This window comes from Sphaeramia orbicularis, chromosome 7 (genome assembly GCF_902148855.1).
Source record: "Sphaeramia orbicularis chromosome 7, fSphaOr1.1, whole genome shotgun sequence".
Taxonomy (NCBI): domain Eukaryota; kingdom Metazoa; phylum Chordata; class Actinopteri; order Kurtiformes; family Apogonidae; genus Sphaeramia; species Sphaeramia orbicularis.
Window position 1 is genome coordinate 36,797,212 of NC_043963.1, and position 14,849 is coordinate 36,812,060.

At 38.6% G+C, this 14,849-nt stretch overlaps 1 protein-coding gene across 1 annotated transcript in view; it reads right to left on the reverse strand.

The window, feature by feature from the left end:
* The window catches only part of scn8aa (sodium channel, voltage gated, type VIII, alpha subunit a), a 52,352-nt gene that overhangs the window by 24,376 nt on the left and 13,127 nt on the right, over window positions 1–14,849 (reverse strand). Inside the window, 8 exon segments of the mRNA XM_030139595.1 lie at window positions 744–982; window positions 1,221–1,356; window positions 3,015–3,296; window positions 5,642–5,923; window positions 6,345–6,551; window positions 10,260–10,401; window positions 10,628–10,691; window positions 10,961–11,182. Coding sequence (XP_029995455.1) covers window positions 744–982; window positions 1,221–1,356; window positions 3,015–3,296; window positions 5,642–5,923; window positions 6,345–6,551; window positions 10,260–10,401; window positions 10,628–10,691; window positions 10,961–11,182 — 1,574 coding nt within the window.

The following is a 14,849-nucleotide window of genomic DNA, read 5'->3' on the forward strand; positions in this document are numbered from 1 at the left end:
AGGGTTATCCTTAATCATAGAGTCTACAAAAATGAATAAGTACACAATCTAATGCAAGTATGTGTAACATTTTGCATGTGTATGTGTGTGTGTGTGTGTGTGTGTGTGTGTGTGTGTGTGCGTGTGTGTGTGTGTGTGTGTAAGATGGTGACTCATATTGCATCAAGGTGACCTAGAAATTTCCACCTGTGCCACTACAGGGTCTTTTCTGCTAAATTATCTTGCAGCAGAATGTAAATAACACATTTCAGTCATTTTTACATTACTGATAATACCTGTCCACATCCATTTACTCTCGTGTCTCAGAATCCTTATATAAAAAAAAATGCTAATATAAAAATGGACAGGTTGAGATATCTGAGCTACAATTCAGGCACCATTTCAGAGCAGCTCATCGATCAGACTCCATGAAATATTAATGCAGGCCTCCCACCAGTCAGCCAACCAGCAGAGAGGTAGGCAGGTCCCGCTGAAGCAAACAGCAGCTCCACTCAACCAGGGGAGAGAGAAAGAATAGAAAGGAATGGAAGGAACGGACAGGGAACATGTGTGCGTGTATGTGAAGACTGTCAGAACTACATGGATACAAGAAAGCAACAGGGAAGTTAGAGATTGTTCTTTTTCTTCTTTTAACTTTGAATGGGTAATGACAGGGCTGCCAATTATGATCCCAAAAATAACACTGCCGAGGAGAACCACTGGAGATTCTTAACAGGTTAACCTGAAAGAAATCAAACACTCACCAGATTGCCTACAGACAGCATCTCCTCAAAGTCGGGGGTCATAGGGTAGTGCTCCATGGCCATGAAGAGGGTGTTGAGAACAATACAGATGGTGATGGCTAAGTCCACGAAGGGATCCATCACTATCAAGTTCACAATCTCCTTGATCTTGATCCACAAAGGGCTGCACTCCCAGATCAGGAATGTATTAGAAAACTTATACCAGCATGGTGGACACTTGCGCTGAGACTCCTCCAGTTCTGAAGACATAGCGCGGATCACACGTCAAAACCAAACATACTTGCATGCTTAAGAATACCGCATGCAATGGTATTAAAATGATAGAAAAAATTGTATGCATTGTATGTATCTGGTACTTGTTGGATATGCAAAGCAGATAAGCAGGAAATTCATGTCAAACTAATCAACCAATGAGAGCAGCCCTAGTTAAAGAATAATGAGAGAGCAGGTTAAATAGCTGGGTTAAAGTGGCAGTACCCTCCACTAGTGTGTTGGTAATGACGCTCATGACACTGTTGGCCCGCTCTTTCCGCCCAAAGGAGGTATTGAGCTGGTCCACAGACACCATCAGGGAGCCCGACAGCTTCTTCTTCACCTCAACCTCAGTAGTTGGCTGTCAGGAGGAGAGGAAGAATCAAGCACCCATGGAGAGGACATGAACACCATCCCACATCACCACCGGTGGCCGGCGGAGGGAAGTGCACAACAGCATTGGCAGGAAAAAGTAGTTGGGGAGATCAGATTTTTTTAGAGGGGCATGGGGGGCAGGACATGTTTCATTCTTTTCTATATCAATGCTGGTTTCAAGGAAGATGTGTGTATGCTGTAAATGCATGCAGGTCTCAGCCAAAGTGGGAGCAGTGGTCTAGGGCTACTTGACCTAATTGTGTTTGAATGTAATTAGCTCATCCAGATTAAATAATAAATGGATTGTGAGATATTGTGCAAGGAGAGCTGTTTCTGCATGAATGCATTTTCAGTCCTGTCATGCAATAATGGAGGCTTTGCTGCCATTGCAATATAATTATTAGGTTACAGCTACTTTACAAAATGTCTCCCAAATCTGGCCATTTTACAGTTATTTTGCAAATTGAGGCTACTGTATCTTCCTACTTTGAAACCATACAACTTATATTGCAACCATCAAGTCAAGAGCATTGTAAGAGATCATATGGAGGCAGGTAATTCAGATTCATCCAGTTGTCATGCACGAGCATGCTCCAAGTCAAAGAGAAGGAGAGGAAATTACAGACACCATAGCCATTTTCTACTTATACTACTACAGTATGTCATGCTTAATAAAAATTTAGGGTTTAAATCTACCATGCTAACTAACAAGAGAACACATCTATTTTACTAAAATTGACCAAGGGAGAGTTTGGAAAACAGAGAAAGGTAAAGACAGACAAGGACAGCAGCCCTCCTTTTGTTTCCTAAATTATAAGGCCTAATAGGATGGTGTGAGATCTACATCTAGCTGTGTGTTCATACTGTACATCTATATCAGTTTTGGGATGTTAGCTGGGTTTAATGGAGGCAGATAAGAATGTCTGTGGCTCTACATTGCTGGTCCCCTCTGTTTCCTCCGACTCCTACTGTAGATCTACCCACACAGGCTAGCAGAGGACCTGGATGCCTGGAGGAGGAACACATCAACACACTGGAGCATGTTAACTCATCATTATATGCTGTTTGTAAAACATATATCGAAAATGGTCTATTATTTCTAAAGTGTGTTACATGGGAACTTGAAGACAAGAAGTTGTGTATTAAAACTTAACCAGGCTTTAATCTACATGCCAAAATTTAAGATGCCAATAATGTAAGCAGTAGACTTAGAGACAAACACAATGTCTTTCTGATTGTATAATAGTGTGACTATTGTAAATGTAGAAATAATAAATATTTTGTTAAGGACATATTCAAAACATTGACATTCACTGTTACCAGACAACAAAATATTGCTGGAAGTCATTGATAGACCCAGTAGTACTAATATATCAAATGGAGTTGGCTATAGTATATTCATTATAAAAATTCATTTTATTTCTCCATCCTTTGCCTACTTTCGGAGGGCAGCATACACTGCAGGGGCTGGGGGAAGGGAGGCGCGAGCGCTTAGCCAAGAGATACATACGGACTTGCAAAGATGACAGAGTAGAAGATAGAGAGCCAGAAAGAAAGGAACGGACGATAGGGGGGCCATGCCTAGATTGGTCTACTCATTGACTTCCTTACACTGTCGTCAGTAGCTGCCTTATCTATTTTCACCTCAGGCAGTAGGCGTCCACCAGGCCCTGGGCCGATGAGCGACACCACTCCATTGCAGTCCACCGTGCTGTTCCTCTTCCCGTGGAAACCGCTGTAGCTGCTCCGCCTGTACGGGCTGAACAGGGAGCCCCGACGCTCCTCGCACTCCTCGACCGTGCTGTGTTCATCGTCTGCAAATTCATTCTCTGAGCCCACATCCTTACCACGGCCCTTGAAACTGAAGATGCTGCTCTTGCTGTTGTGGCGGGACAGGAAAGGTGAGCCGGGTATACTGAGGAGGGACTGAAGGGGACAATGGAAAAGAGAGAACAGAGGAGGAAGTGTGTTAATAGCTATGCAAATTTCATTAGCTGTGTCTTAATTTAGTTTGTTTTGGATTTCAGTTTACTTTCTTTTTTAAGGAATTGAATAGTTTTAGTCAGGTATCATGAGGAAAGCCTTAATTTTTACAAGTTGAAAAACGTAGAATGAAATAATATGCATCATATTACTTGTGATGTATAAAAGGTCCTGTATTGTATAGTCGTTTTACTCATGTTAACCCCGGTCTATTTCATAGGTGTTTTTATTTAGTTTTTGTATTTTTGAATACCTCTGACATTATTATTTCAGTCAAAAAATTATTTTGTCTCTGCTAGTTTTAATCTTACTTTTCATTGCCTATAACAACCTTGCAGGGGAGTAGAGGTTTGTATGACTGATGTGGCCCAGGGTGTTTCTGAATTACACTTAACTGCACCATCATTTTTTTGCTGTTTGTCATCAGTTCTGGAGGTCAGGATGAATAAAGGAGGGGTGTGGGAAATTTAATGCATCTAAAGCACTTTTCCCCAAGGAGGTGTATGCTGCCTGAACGATCATGTGACTTCACATACAAGGCAGAAATACATAATTAGGTCAGTGATATCCTATACTGTCAAGGTCACACATGCAGGACAGACACACACATCTGAAACACCGAAGAGAGGAGCATGAGTCATGAGAATATCAATCTGAGCTGCTGCTAGTATCGATCCAGGTGTTATTATAGCTGCACACAGAAATAAACCTAAATAAATCACATTTCCGACAACCGAGCTCTGCCTGTGCAAATAGTGAATGTAAAGCAAACACAGCAACCTCTGCATTTCAAAATAGTGTTAAAAGTGTTATATAAGCCCTGTGTGCTTTGTTATATTGTTTGTCACATACCATAAAATATAACATAAGAGGCAGTAGAGCCAGAGTGAAGCCTAAACAAAGCTGCAGAATTGCTCCCTCTCTGAAACATTCATGTAATAATAGTTAATAATTCAGCATGTGGACATGCATTTTTGTACCTCTGGCCACTATAAGCTTTTCTGTGTGTGAGCTCATGCAACACTGCAGAAGAACACTGAATCTGAAATATTTCCCAAAAGATGTATGTATTTCTAGATGAAATCTCCCACAAGATCTCATCAAGTGTATACTAATAATTAATAATACATAATCTTATCATAGATCATAGTTATTTTGCATTTCTTTTATATTAAGGAAATTAAAAGTAGGATGTATTTGTATCATAAAATCAATGAGATTTTAATTGGATTATATATTTACATTTCTGTCCTTCTTATACTAATGGGGCTGGCCAAGGGACGGTTAACATCTAGATCAAAAAATACATTTAAAATCACCTTTTGAAGACTAACCTTTTTTTGAAAGTACATTACTGCTAGTGTCCAGCACAGGTTTTATTTTCGATGGCATTATATTCACCATAAATTCATGTTTGCATTCTTTGTCTGTCACTGCAATTCAAAGTATGACTTTGATCCTCTTCTGTTGGACCTATATTATACTTGTGATAAGTTGTAAGGTCCATTTAAAAACCTTTTGCTACTCTTTTTACAGCAGTTACAAATATCTAATAAACTGAGATAAATACATGTTAAAATTTATTAGATTAGTTTATTAGGATATTTGACTTTGTAGATATTATATGTGCAATGTATATACTAATAAATATTCTGAATAAACAACTGAAACTTGTAATTATTCTTCCTAGTCCATCCATTACTATAACGGCTGTGTCCATCCGCTGACGAAATACCCTTGCTATTTTATGCCCTTATATATTAAAAAAATACAAACTGTTTACTGTTTTGCAAAATAGATACCCTAAAGGACAAAACAATAAAAACATTACAGTTTTATGAAAATTGGAACTTTAATTTTAAGGCAGGTTTTATAAAGTGGTCAAAAACAGATGTTAATTTTCTATCTGATATCGAGGGATTTTTACTATTTTTAAGCCAGAAAATACGGTTAAAACATTTTTTTCAATCACACATTTAAAAGTGCTCATTATTCCCTGCAAAATGAGGTATCATTCATCTTTCTACCAAAAATAGTTGTGAAAGTCAAACAAAAGCATAGTAAGGCTGTCCATCCGTTACTGCTTGGCCAGTCCCTAACTTTTTTGCTGTCATTTCATTAAGTGGTGAGTCCATAAAAAAATTTTGAAAACACCTTTTTACCCCCATAGTACATAAATGATAGACAACTCAACTCCTCAGTATATAAACCCACATTTTTTATTATTATTATTTGCATAAACTGACCCTATAAATAATAACATTTATGAAAAAATGTGAAGTCCTCACCTGGTTCATAATGGAAGATTTTCGACCCAGGCGATTATCAGGGAAACGAAAGCGACTCCTCTTGCTCCCATCGTCAGACTCTGATTTGACAAACTTCTCGCTGTCGCCTTTCTCCTTCTCCTGTTCTTTCTGCCGCCACTTCTTCTTCCGGTTGCGGCGCTCTTTGGCACTCTTGGAGCTGAGCTTTGACATCTCAGAGGAACTGCATGACAGTCGCCCTCCTCCATCGTCTTCCACCGCATCTTCTGAAACTGTGCCCGCAGAGGTTGCCATGGCAGCAGTCTGACAAGAAATGCATAAATATAGTCAGTGCAATGATATGGCATGACTCAGGAATCCTGTCACAGTGTTATTATAATTAATGAAGGAAAAAATAACAACAATGGAAAATGTAACACAACTAAAACTGAAAAGAACTGTAGGCAAAACTTTGCTTTCATTTAACTCTAATGATAATGATTCAATAAGCAACGGTTTTATGAATCATATTTTAGGCCATTCATTCTTTCTTCATAAACTAAAATGAAATAGAAAGTAAAGTAAAAATTCCTCAAAACACAAGTAAACTAAAAGTATCCAGTTCTTTTTTTTTTTTGTTAAGCTAATAGCCAAAGTTGAACACAAAAATACTAAATAAAAGAAAAAATAATTTAAATTTCTAAACTGTAATCTTTTCATCTCATCAGTTTCATAGATGACTGACCTGGGCTTCTTCTTGTTGTTTCTTGAGCTGCTCCAGCATGGCCTTGAACTCCTCCTCCTTCTGCTGGGCCTCCTCCATGGTGGCCTGGTTCTGCTCCTCATAGGCCATGGCCACCACAGCCAGAATCAGATTCACCAAGTAGAACGATCCCACAAAGATCACCAACACAAAGAAGATCATGTAGGTCTTCCCTGCCGCTCTCAGGGTCTGTTTGTGTGGGGGAAGGGGGGGGGGGTGTTAGAAGGGGGAAATAAGGGAGACACCAACGACATCTGATACTCAACTACAATCCCTGCGTCAAATTTTGCGTTGACCTCACAGTGACTCATCACAAATAACACGAGTCAGCTGTTGGTGGGGAAAAATGAACCAGCAGATTGGTCTGATTAGGCATTTCTGTGCACAAAAATCGAGCTCAGCACAACTGTCTGTTGCCTTCTCCAGGCAGCGGGTTTGAGGAGAAAATATAAACAGAACATTCACACCTACAGTTAAACATCTATTCCAAGTACGACGACTGCTTGGCTCAATTTAGTTCGACGATCAACTCATAAAATAATGAATTTGTAATCTGCACAGGAAAAGTCTTATACCATGTTTTCATTAGGGTTCTCAGGCTGAGCTCAAGGTTGTGTTGTTCATCAGGGAGACTCACTACATATGCATTTTTGTCCTACTTTTTCATGCTTACCACACTAGAGTCTGTGCACAGCCAAATAATGGGATGCAATAATGGAGAAATATGGTCTGAGTTACAGAGTTAGATCCGAACAAATGACAACCTAATGGACAACCTCCAGAAAGTGTTTTCTTGTTTTTGTTTCATTCACTTATGCATTTAAAAGGTTTATGTTTGACTGAGGGATTGCAGATGTGAATTAAAATGTTCCCACTTGTCAACATCCGCTATTTCTCCTTCTAAAGGCAAACTAATGTCTTCAGGGAGCAGAGGAAAAAAGAGAGGACTTCCTGGGATAGAGAGGAGAAATTCCCTCACACATCAATTATGGATGATGTTGACATGTATTGCTAAGAAGTATGTACAACACAACATTCTAAGTAAGAGAGAGACAAATAATTAGGATGCAGCAATACTGAAAATGAAAACCATTTGCCCTATAGCTGAGGCAGACGTTACTTTCCAGTATGAAAAATAAATGTGTCCTTTTATAGTCAAACAGCCTTTTGTATAGCTCATAGTAAACTGGTGAAATGTCATCTCTGCCAGAGTCAGTCATTAAGGTTGATTTTGACTGATACCCATGTTTGGCTGATGAATATGTGAATCCCTACTTAAGATGTGATTGGGTTAGATTTTGGTGTAAACAACATAAAAGCATGAATCCATCCTGCCTGGTATTAACGGTTATGGTTGATGGTGGTAGTACAGTGGTCTGGGTGTATTATTGCTGTCCATGTCCATGATGTACCTTTCTTGTGGTGGGTACTTCCAGCAGGATAACATACCGTGTCACTAAGCTCACAAGATCTTGAACTGGTTTCTTGAAAATGATATGGATCTTAATCCAATATGGATGTGCAGTCGACAAATCTGGAGCTGCTGATGTGGCCATGTCAATATTGGCCAAAATCCCTGGGGAATGTATCCAGCTCCTTCTTCAATATATGGCAAGAAGGATAAGTAGTTCTGAAGGCAAAAAGGAGTCCGACCCAGTGCCAGCAAGGTGTACCTAATAAAGTGTCTTTTAAGGCTGTAATTGCACCTGGGACTGCAACCACTTGGCTAAAATGGTGCCTGTGTAGTTTACCATGTTTAACTGTATAAATACATTAAACAAATGGGTTTCAACAGGTCAAAACACACCAAAGGGTGACCCTTCCCTGGGGGCCACAAAAAAAAAACATGGAAGTCCCTCATTACAGTATTTGTTTTGTCTGTTATGTGATTTTTGGTGTAGGGAACATTAACTCATTCCAGTACACAGGGAGGGTGACAGCAAAGTACATTAACAGTGAGTGCCACCTACTGCAAGACAAAAAGAGGAAGACATCTTTTCTGAGCTACTGTGAAAACAGCGCAACATTGTGGACGCCCTCTATACCAACTCCCATCAGTGATGAGTGTGATTCAACCCTAAATAAAAATATAATTATTAATTTTATATTCCATTTATTTCACTACATTTTACAAACTGGATCTTTAATTTAATTGTTTAACATATGACAACAACAGGCCTAAACAAGGCTGCATAATCATTACTCTTAAGATCCAGAGCTGGTAGTTGGAGGCTGAGTATCAAGATAGGGCCAAAAATAGAAGTATGAGCTGGGATGCTCCCATCAGGTCTCATCTCCCTCATTGGCTGTACTGTAATCCTGAGTGTTAATATTTCATACTTCCTTCCTTCCACTCAGCATCCGTATGTAGAGGGTGAAGTGTTCCTACCATTTCAGAGCAGCTTTGTGCAGCTGACAGACAGACAAACGGATGGACAGACAGTGGCCAGACCACAGTATGTAAATGAATCAAAGTGGGAACACTGGGAGAAATATTGACAAGAGGTGGACTAGAGCTACAAGCAGGCTTATCCACCATTTTCTGTCTCAGAAGCGGAGTTACACATAGAAACTGCTTTTATGTTGCAACACACTGCAATGTGGGAATCAGTGAAAGAGCTGAGCATCTAAAAATTAGTGCCAGAAGATCACTAATCATTCTGATAGAGCTGTATCCCTAATATAAATCCAGTGTTTTCTTTCACACAAAATTCCTCTTCTCTGCAAGAGAAAAAGAGACTCCCATAATTTTCAGTGACATTATTTAATGTCCTTTCTGGTTTGGACTTTAAATAGACCAAAGGCTAAAACACATAGAAATGAACCCTCTATAACAATGGTCTACAAGTAAAATTCCTCCAGAATAAAAGTAGTGAAAGTTTACCAAGTTTGAGTCACTAATAAAGAAAAATATAGTCAAAAATGCAGGTTGGCTGTAGTTTCCAAGACACAGTCTTGGGTCAAAAGGGTGACACTCTGGAAATTAATGAGAGAATGGGTTTTACTCAAAAGGAATGTTTGCCTCAGAGCTACCAGATCTACTTCAAAACAGTGTCTGGACATTACAAAACATTCACTTTACAGGTTCTTTCTAGTGGAAGATTTATTAATCTATTATACAAATGTACATAAACCAATTTATATGTGTAATAATAGTTTATCATATACAGTGATCTGATTAGCTAACCAGTACTTTTGTCATTTATTTTACAATTCATCTTATTAAAGTATGTATGATATAGCACATTTAATCTCTGTGGCAGACATTCTTTAAATAACTGCAGACCAATGTGATGAACCAATGTTTTCTGGCTCTATGCATAAACTTTTTTGTCAATAAACTGTTGTGACGCATTTAATGGTTCAGTATTTAGTTTAGCTGTCGTATTTAGTGAAACCTAGGGGTGGGGTTGTTTTGTTTGTTTTAGTTAAATGAATATTAACTCCGCACTCAGACATATGAAATAGATCAAATCAACCATAAAACAGAGAAAAAATATATTGAAGTCCATTCTGTGCTACAGTAGAAAAATGGTAGTGATATAAATTTAAAAGACCTTATTTTCATGTGATTATACTCCACTGAAAACATAATTGGAAATATTATGTTCTATCTCTGGACTTACATTCTTCCATATCCCCCTAGACCTTATACACTGGAAATTATTTCAAAATATTAAAACGATGTATTGTAAAAACTAGAAAGCACTAAATGTTTAAATGTTAGAAAATTGTATTCATGGATACATTTCTAATTATTTACTTTGTTGATCATCTCATCTATTAATTGTTTGAAGGGACATTTATTTTAAACATGAAACATCTCAAGTCGATGTCAATCACTGATCTATAGGCCTCATTCGGAAAATGCTGAACTTGTTGACATTTCAGCTTTACCAGCATGTAAAGATTCTCCCAGAAGTCCTGTGTCATGAGTCGAAAGAGAGCCAGGAAGGCCCAGCCGAAGCTGTCAAAGCTGGTGTAGCCGTAGTTTGGATTCCTCCCAGCTTTCATGCATGTGTAACCCTCCGGGCAGCGGCTGAGGGGTGAGCAGAGAAAGAGAGAGAGAGAGGGAGAGAGACAGAGAGAGAGAGAGAGACAGAGAGAGAGAGAGAGAGAGAGAGAGAGAAACGGGGCACCAAGCCCGAAAATGACTCAGCATTATTTTACAATCTAATCTGATTTCAGGCAGACAGATAAATGAAAGCAGGTCTTGGTGGGGTCAGAAGAGGAAGGGGAGAAATAGGGCAGAAAAGGCAACTCACCCAGAGTCAGAGCTGTTTCCACAGAGAAGAGCATCCGATTGACCAGGCAGGAAGTAGAAATTGGCTGAGGATTAAAAAAAAATCAATTACGAGACATTTTACTCACATTGTGTTGCAGTTCTTTATTCAGTAACAGACTGTAAATCTACTCAAAGCAATTTCTGACTTCACTCCTTCTATGCATTTTAAATTCATTGCAGTTCATTTTAAACCAATTCTCTTTGTCTACCCACTGCCAAAATGACATATTGTATTCTCCATCCAGCATATGGGCTGACTCATGCACAAATATCACAGCCAGCTCACCAATGGCCTTGCTTCACCTCTACTTACTATCGTTCATGATGTACTCATTCCAGTCGAAGCCCTTGCTGCCATTGGCCAGGTAGTTCTCGGTGCTGTTGATTGGCCAGATCACACACTTATGGCGTAGGTTACCCATGAAGAGCTGGAGACCGATGAGGGCGAAGACGCTCAGGCAGAATACGGTCAGGATCATCACATCTGACAGCTTCTTCACAGACTGGATCAGGGCGCCCACAATGGTCTTCAGGCCTGTAGGGTGGGCACGTACACACGTACACAAACCACGCAAGTGATGCAAGAGATGCTCACACCCAAAATATGAATCTTTGGAGTGTATTACTTTACTGAAAATTATTTACTGTGGGCAAAAAGCTAATCTAGTTGTACCTCATTTACTGCAGAATTACAGCTGGGAAATCTACAGTTTGATTGGATTTAAGTGAAAACACTGCAGTAAAACTACTACTTCAGTATAAAATTGAACTATTTAATGAAATATATATTCATTAAATAGGTATACTATTTGTTAGTTACTCTAAATGTCATGTTCGTGTGATTTTTTTTGATGACTTCTTGTGTTCAACTGAATCTCCAGGAAAAATCATGGAATAAAATTTAATTGGAGCAGGTTTACTGCTTTACATATACTGTAGGTAGTAATACATTTTGGACAAAACTGACATATTACATACATAACACCTCTAGAGAACAAAAACAAACAGGAAATATTTAGAAGTCCTCCCACTCTTTTCATTTTCATTTTTCTCAAGATAAATTTGTATAAACCAATTTAGGGAGCACTTTGAGTTTCATTACCAGTGATGGATAGAGTGGAAAAGAGGGGGAAGACTGTAGAAAAGTGAGGAAATCCATAAGGAAGAGAGCACAGCAGCACAACGAGGGGCCATGAGAGGGACAGAGGCACAGGCAAGGGGGGCTGGAAACCACATGCAGGTCATTTAAACTCCAAGGCTGAACAGGAGCAATTCAATGCCAGCGCCAGCGAGGGCACTTTCTTGAACTGTCTTGTATAAGGTGTCTTTAGCAAAGCACTGACTCCCCATAGCGCGAACCCTGCAGTCTGTCTCATCCACAGCTTTCTCTAAAGACAAAATCGGTTTACCTTCCGGACAGGAATCCTCTGGCAGCGCTCACATGGGTCCAGGAGGAACTCAAACATAGAAGCAGGATGACCAACACCCCCTTTTCTCTTTATTAGCTGTACATACAGTTAAATGTGGTCTAAATGTATGTTTATAAATGAAGATAAAAGCTACACAGCTGGATATTTTTCTGAAATAGTCTTGTTTACGTTCTTGCAGAGAATTCAACATCATTTTCACGTCTGTACATTAAATATGAGACTACAGCCAACACTTCAAGAAGTTAATGCATCAAAGAGACTGTTTTTGTTACTTTCTATTTGTATGTATCAAGCATTGTAAATGCTGACATACCTTCAGTTTACTTGACTATTTATATCCTTTTGTCCTGTACATTAATGTATATTGTAATCAGCCATAACAATATGACCACTGACAGGTAAAGTGGTAATAATTTTCATCATCTCCTTTCATCCTTTCAATGTGTACAGTGTATTATGCAGCAAGTGAACATTTAGTCTTTAAAGTTAATGTAATAAAAGCAACAAAATGGGCAAAGGAAAGGATCTGAGAGACTTTGACAAGGGCCAAATTGTGATGACCAAACAACTTGGTCAGAGCATCTCCAGACTGCAGGTGAAGTTGATTGTTCCTGTTCTGCATTGGTTAGTAACTACCAAAAGTGGTCTAAATCTCAACCCAATCAACAATGAACAACATTTCCACCTGTCTAACATTGTGTAGGTGCCATTTTGCTCTCTGAAGGTGTGTTGTGATATCTGGCACCGAAACATCAGCATCAGATATTTTATGTCCATGGACCATGATTTCTTTGTCTATGACATCCTACAGGTACTCAATTGGACTGAAAATATCCAAAAAACATAAATGGAAAACTCAATTGTTGTTTATTAAACCACTTTTAGTAGGTACTTACCACAGGGGACACTGGGAACACCCAACAACACCTGCAGTCTGGAGATGCCCTGAACCAGGCATTTGGAGATCACAATTTAGCCTTTGACAAGTCTCTCAGATCTTTACACTGCTCATTTTGTTGCTTCCAACACATCAGTATATACAGTAAATGTTCACTTGCTGCCTAATGTACAACACCCACTGAAAGGTACCAGTGTAAGGAGATAATCCACATTAATACCACTTCATCTATCACAGGTCGTAATGTTATGACTAATCTGAGTATGTATGCACTGTACAAAATGTTACTAGATGTTTGATTTTATATATTAAATATATGAAGATTACAAGATTACATAGTGGATTGTGACAGGAGATACAATGCAGCACTGCATCTAATTTTACAGTCTCCGCTTTAACTGTTGATTGACGCATGTATTACGCTAAAAATAGGTAAAACAACATATCAAAATTTTGCACTATCCTGCTGCAAAATCAGTGGCTTTATTTCATCATATTTGTGATGACAATACCTCTGTTGGTTTGTTTCTTCCACTGTTGGCTATAGTGGCATATTTAAACAAAATACACAAATTACTCCTCTAACTTCTGGCAAGAAAGCAAATGACTGTATTCCTCAAAATGTTACTACTGCTATTTAAAATGTATTTAAAGTGAAAGACTTTTTTCTCTCAAGGACCAAATTACTTACAGACAATATGTTACATTTAATACTATTTAGGTATTATGTTAAAATACCTTCTTGCTTAAAATACAAACATGCTTAAAAATTTTTACCATTCCTATACTGTAGGCCTTGATGAATTATTCTTAAATATATTCAGTTTAAGATATGATTCAGTCACCAATATTGGCTGAGTAAGCATGAAATATGCTCACCATCCTCTATCAATAGATAGACAGATGCATTGTCATTGTTGGTCAAACGGGTCAATAGTTTGTACAACCATCCCATCCCATCCTCTGTGTTCCCGACCACTGTAATGTGACCGCACCATTTCTTTTTTCCATGTGTGGTAAATCATTCAAGTACGTTGTAACAAAGGAAAAGAAAATCAATAATCAAACTAAAAAACAAAAAGAGGGCAAATCAAACTTTCAATGCCATTTGTCAGCCAAGCTCTTAGTAGGCTAGTATTGTAAAAGCAAGTGACTCAAAAGCATCATGCAGCATAAGAGATATGTTCACAAACTAGGCTTGGCAGTCTTCATACATTAATAATAGGTGTATTCCGTTGGATCTCTCTAAGAGCTAGGCCACTTCTCATATGAACTTGAACATATATGAGCTTTTTCTCATCCCAAAACCATGGGATTGTGTTTTTCAATCCAATCATCTGTTACAAATGTGTGACAAAATTATTGACCTGTAATTTCACTTGCACATTGAGTCAACTAGAGGAATTTCTTGCAAATTTAGGGAGCTAATTTCTACTCTTTGCTGGTAAAATACAAGACATAATGATCTAAATTTCATCCTGAACATAAGAATGTTCTTTCTGTAACTTATTAGATACAGAAAAGGGCTTTTGCTTAATCTGTAAGATAGTGAAAGGAGTGGGTTAAAGCTATTTCTGAAGAGAAACACAGCTGCCTTGGAGACGGGCCTCATAATGAGAGTGCTACTGGGGCAGAAGAGAGTGCAGACACTTTGGAAGGCCCTAGAGGAGACTGCAAAGCCTATCAAAAAATGTATTAGTACCATTTGATAATTTTGGAGGAAAAATAAATCAAAAAATGGTTGTCTCCAATTCTTTTGTTGTTGCTTAAATCATAATTGTAATCATAATATAGTGAGTAGAAAAGAAAGGGTGAGAAGATCAGCCTTAGTGTTTAAAACTGAGTCCTCACCTGGAATGACAGAGTAGTTTTCA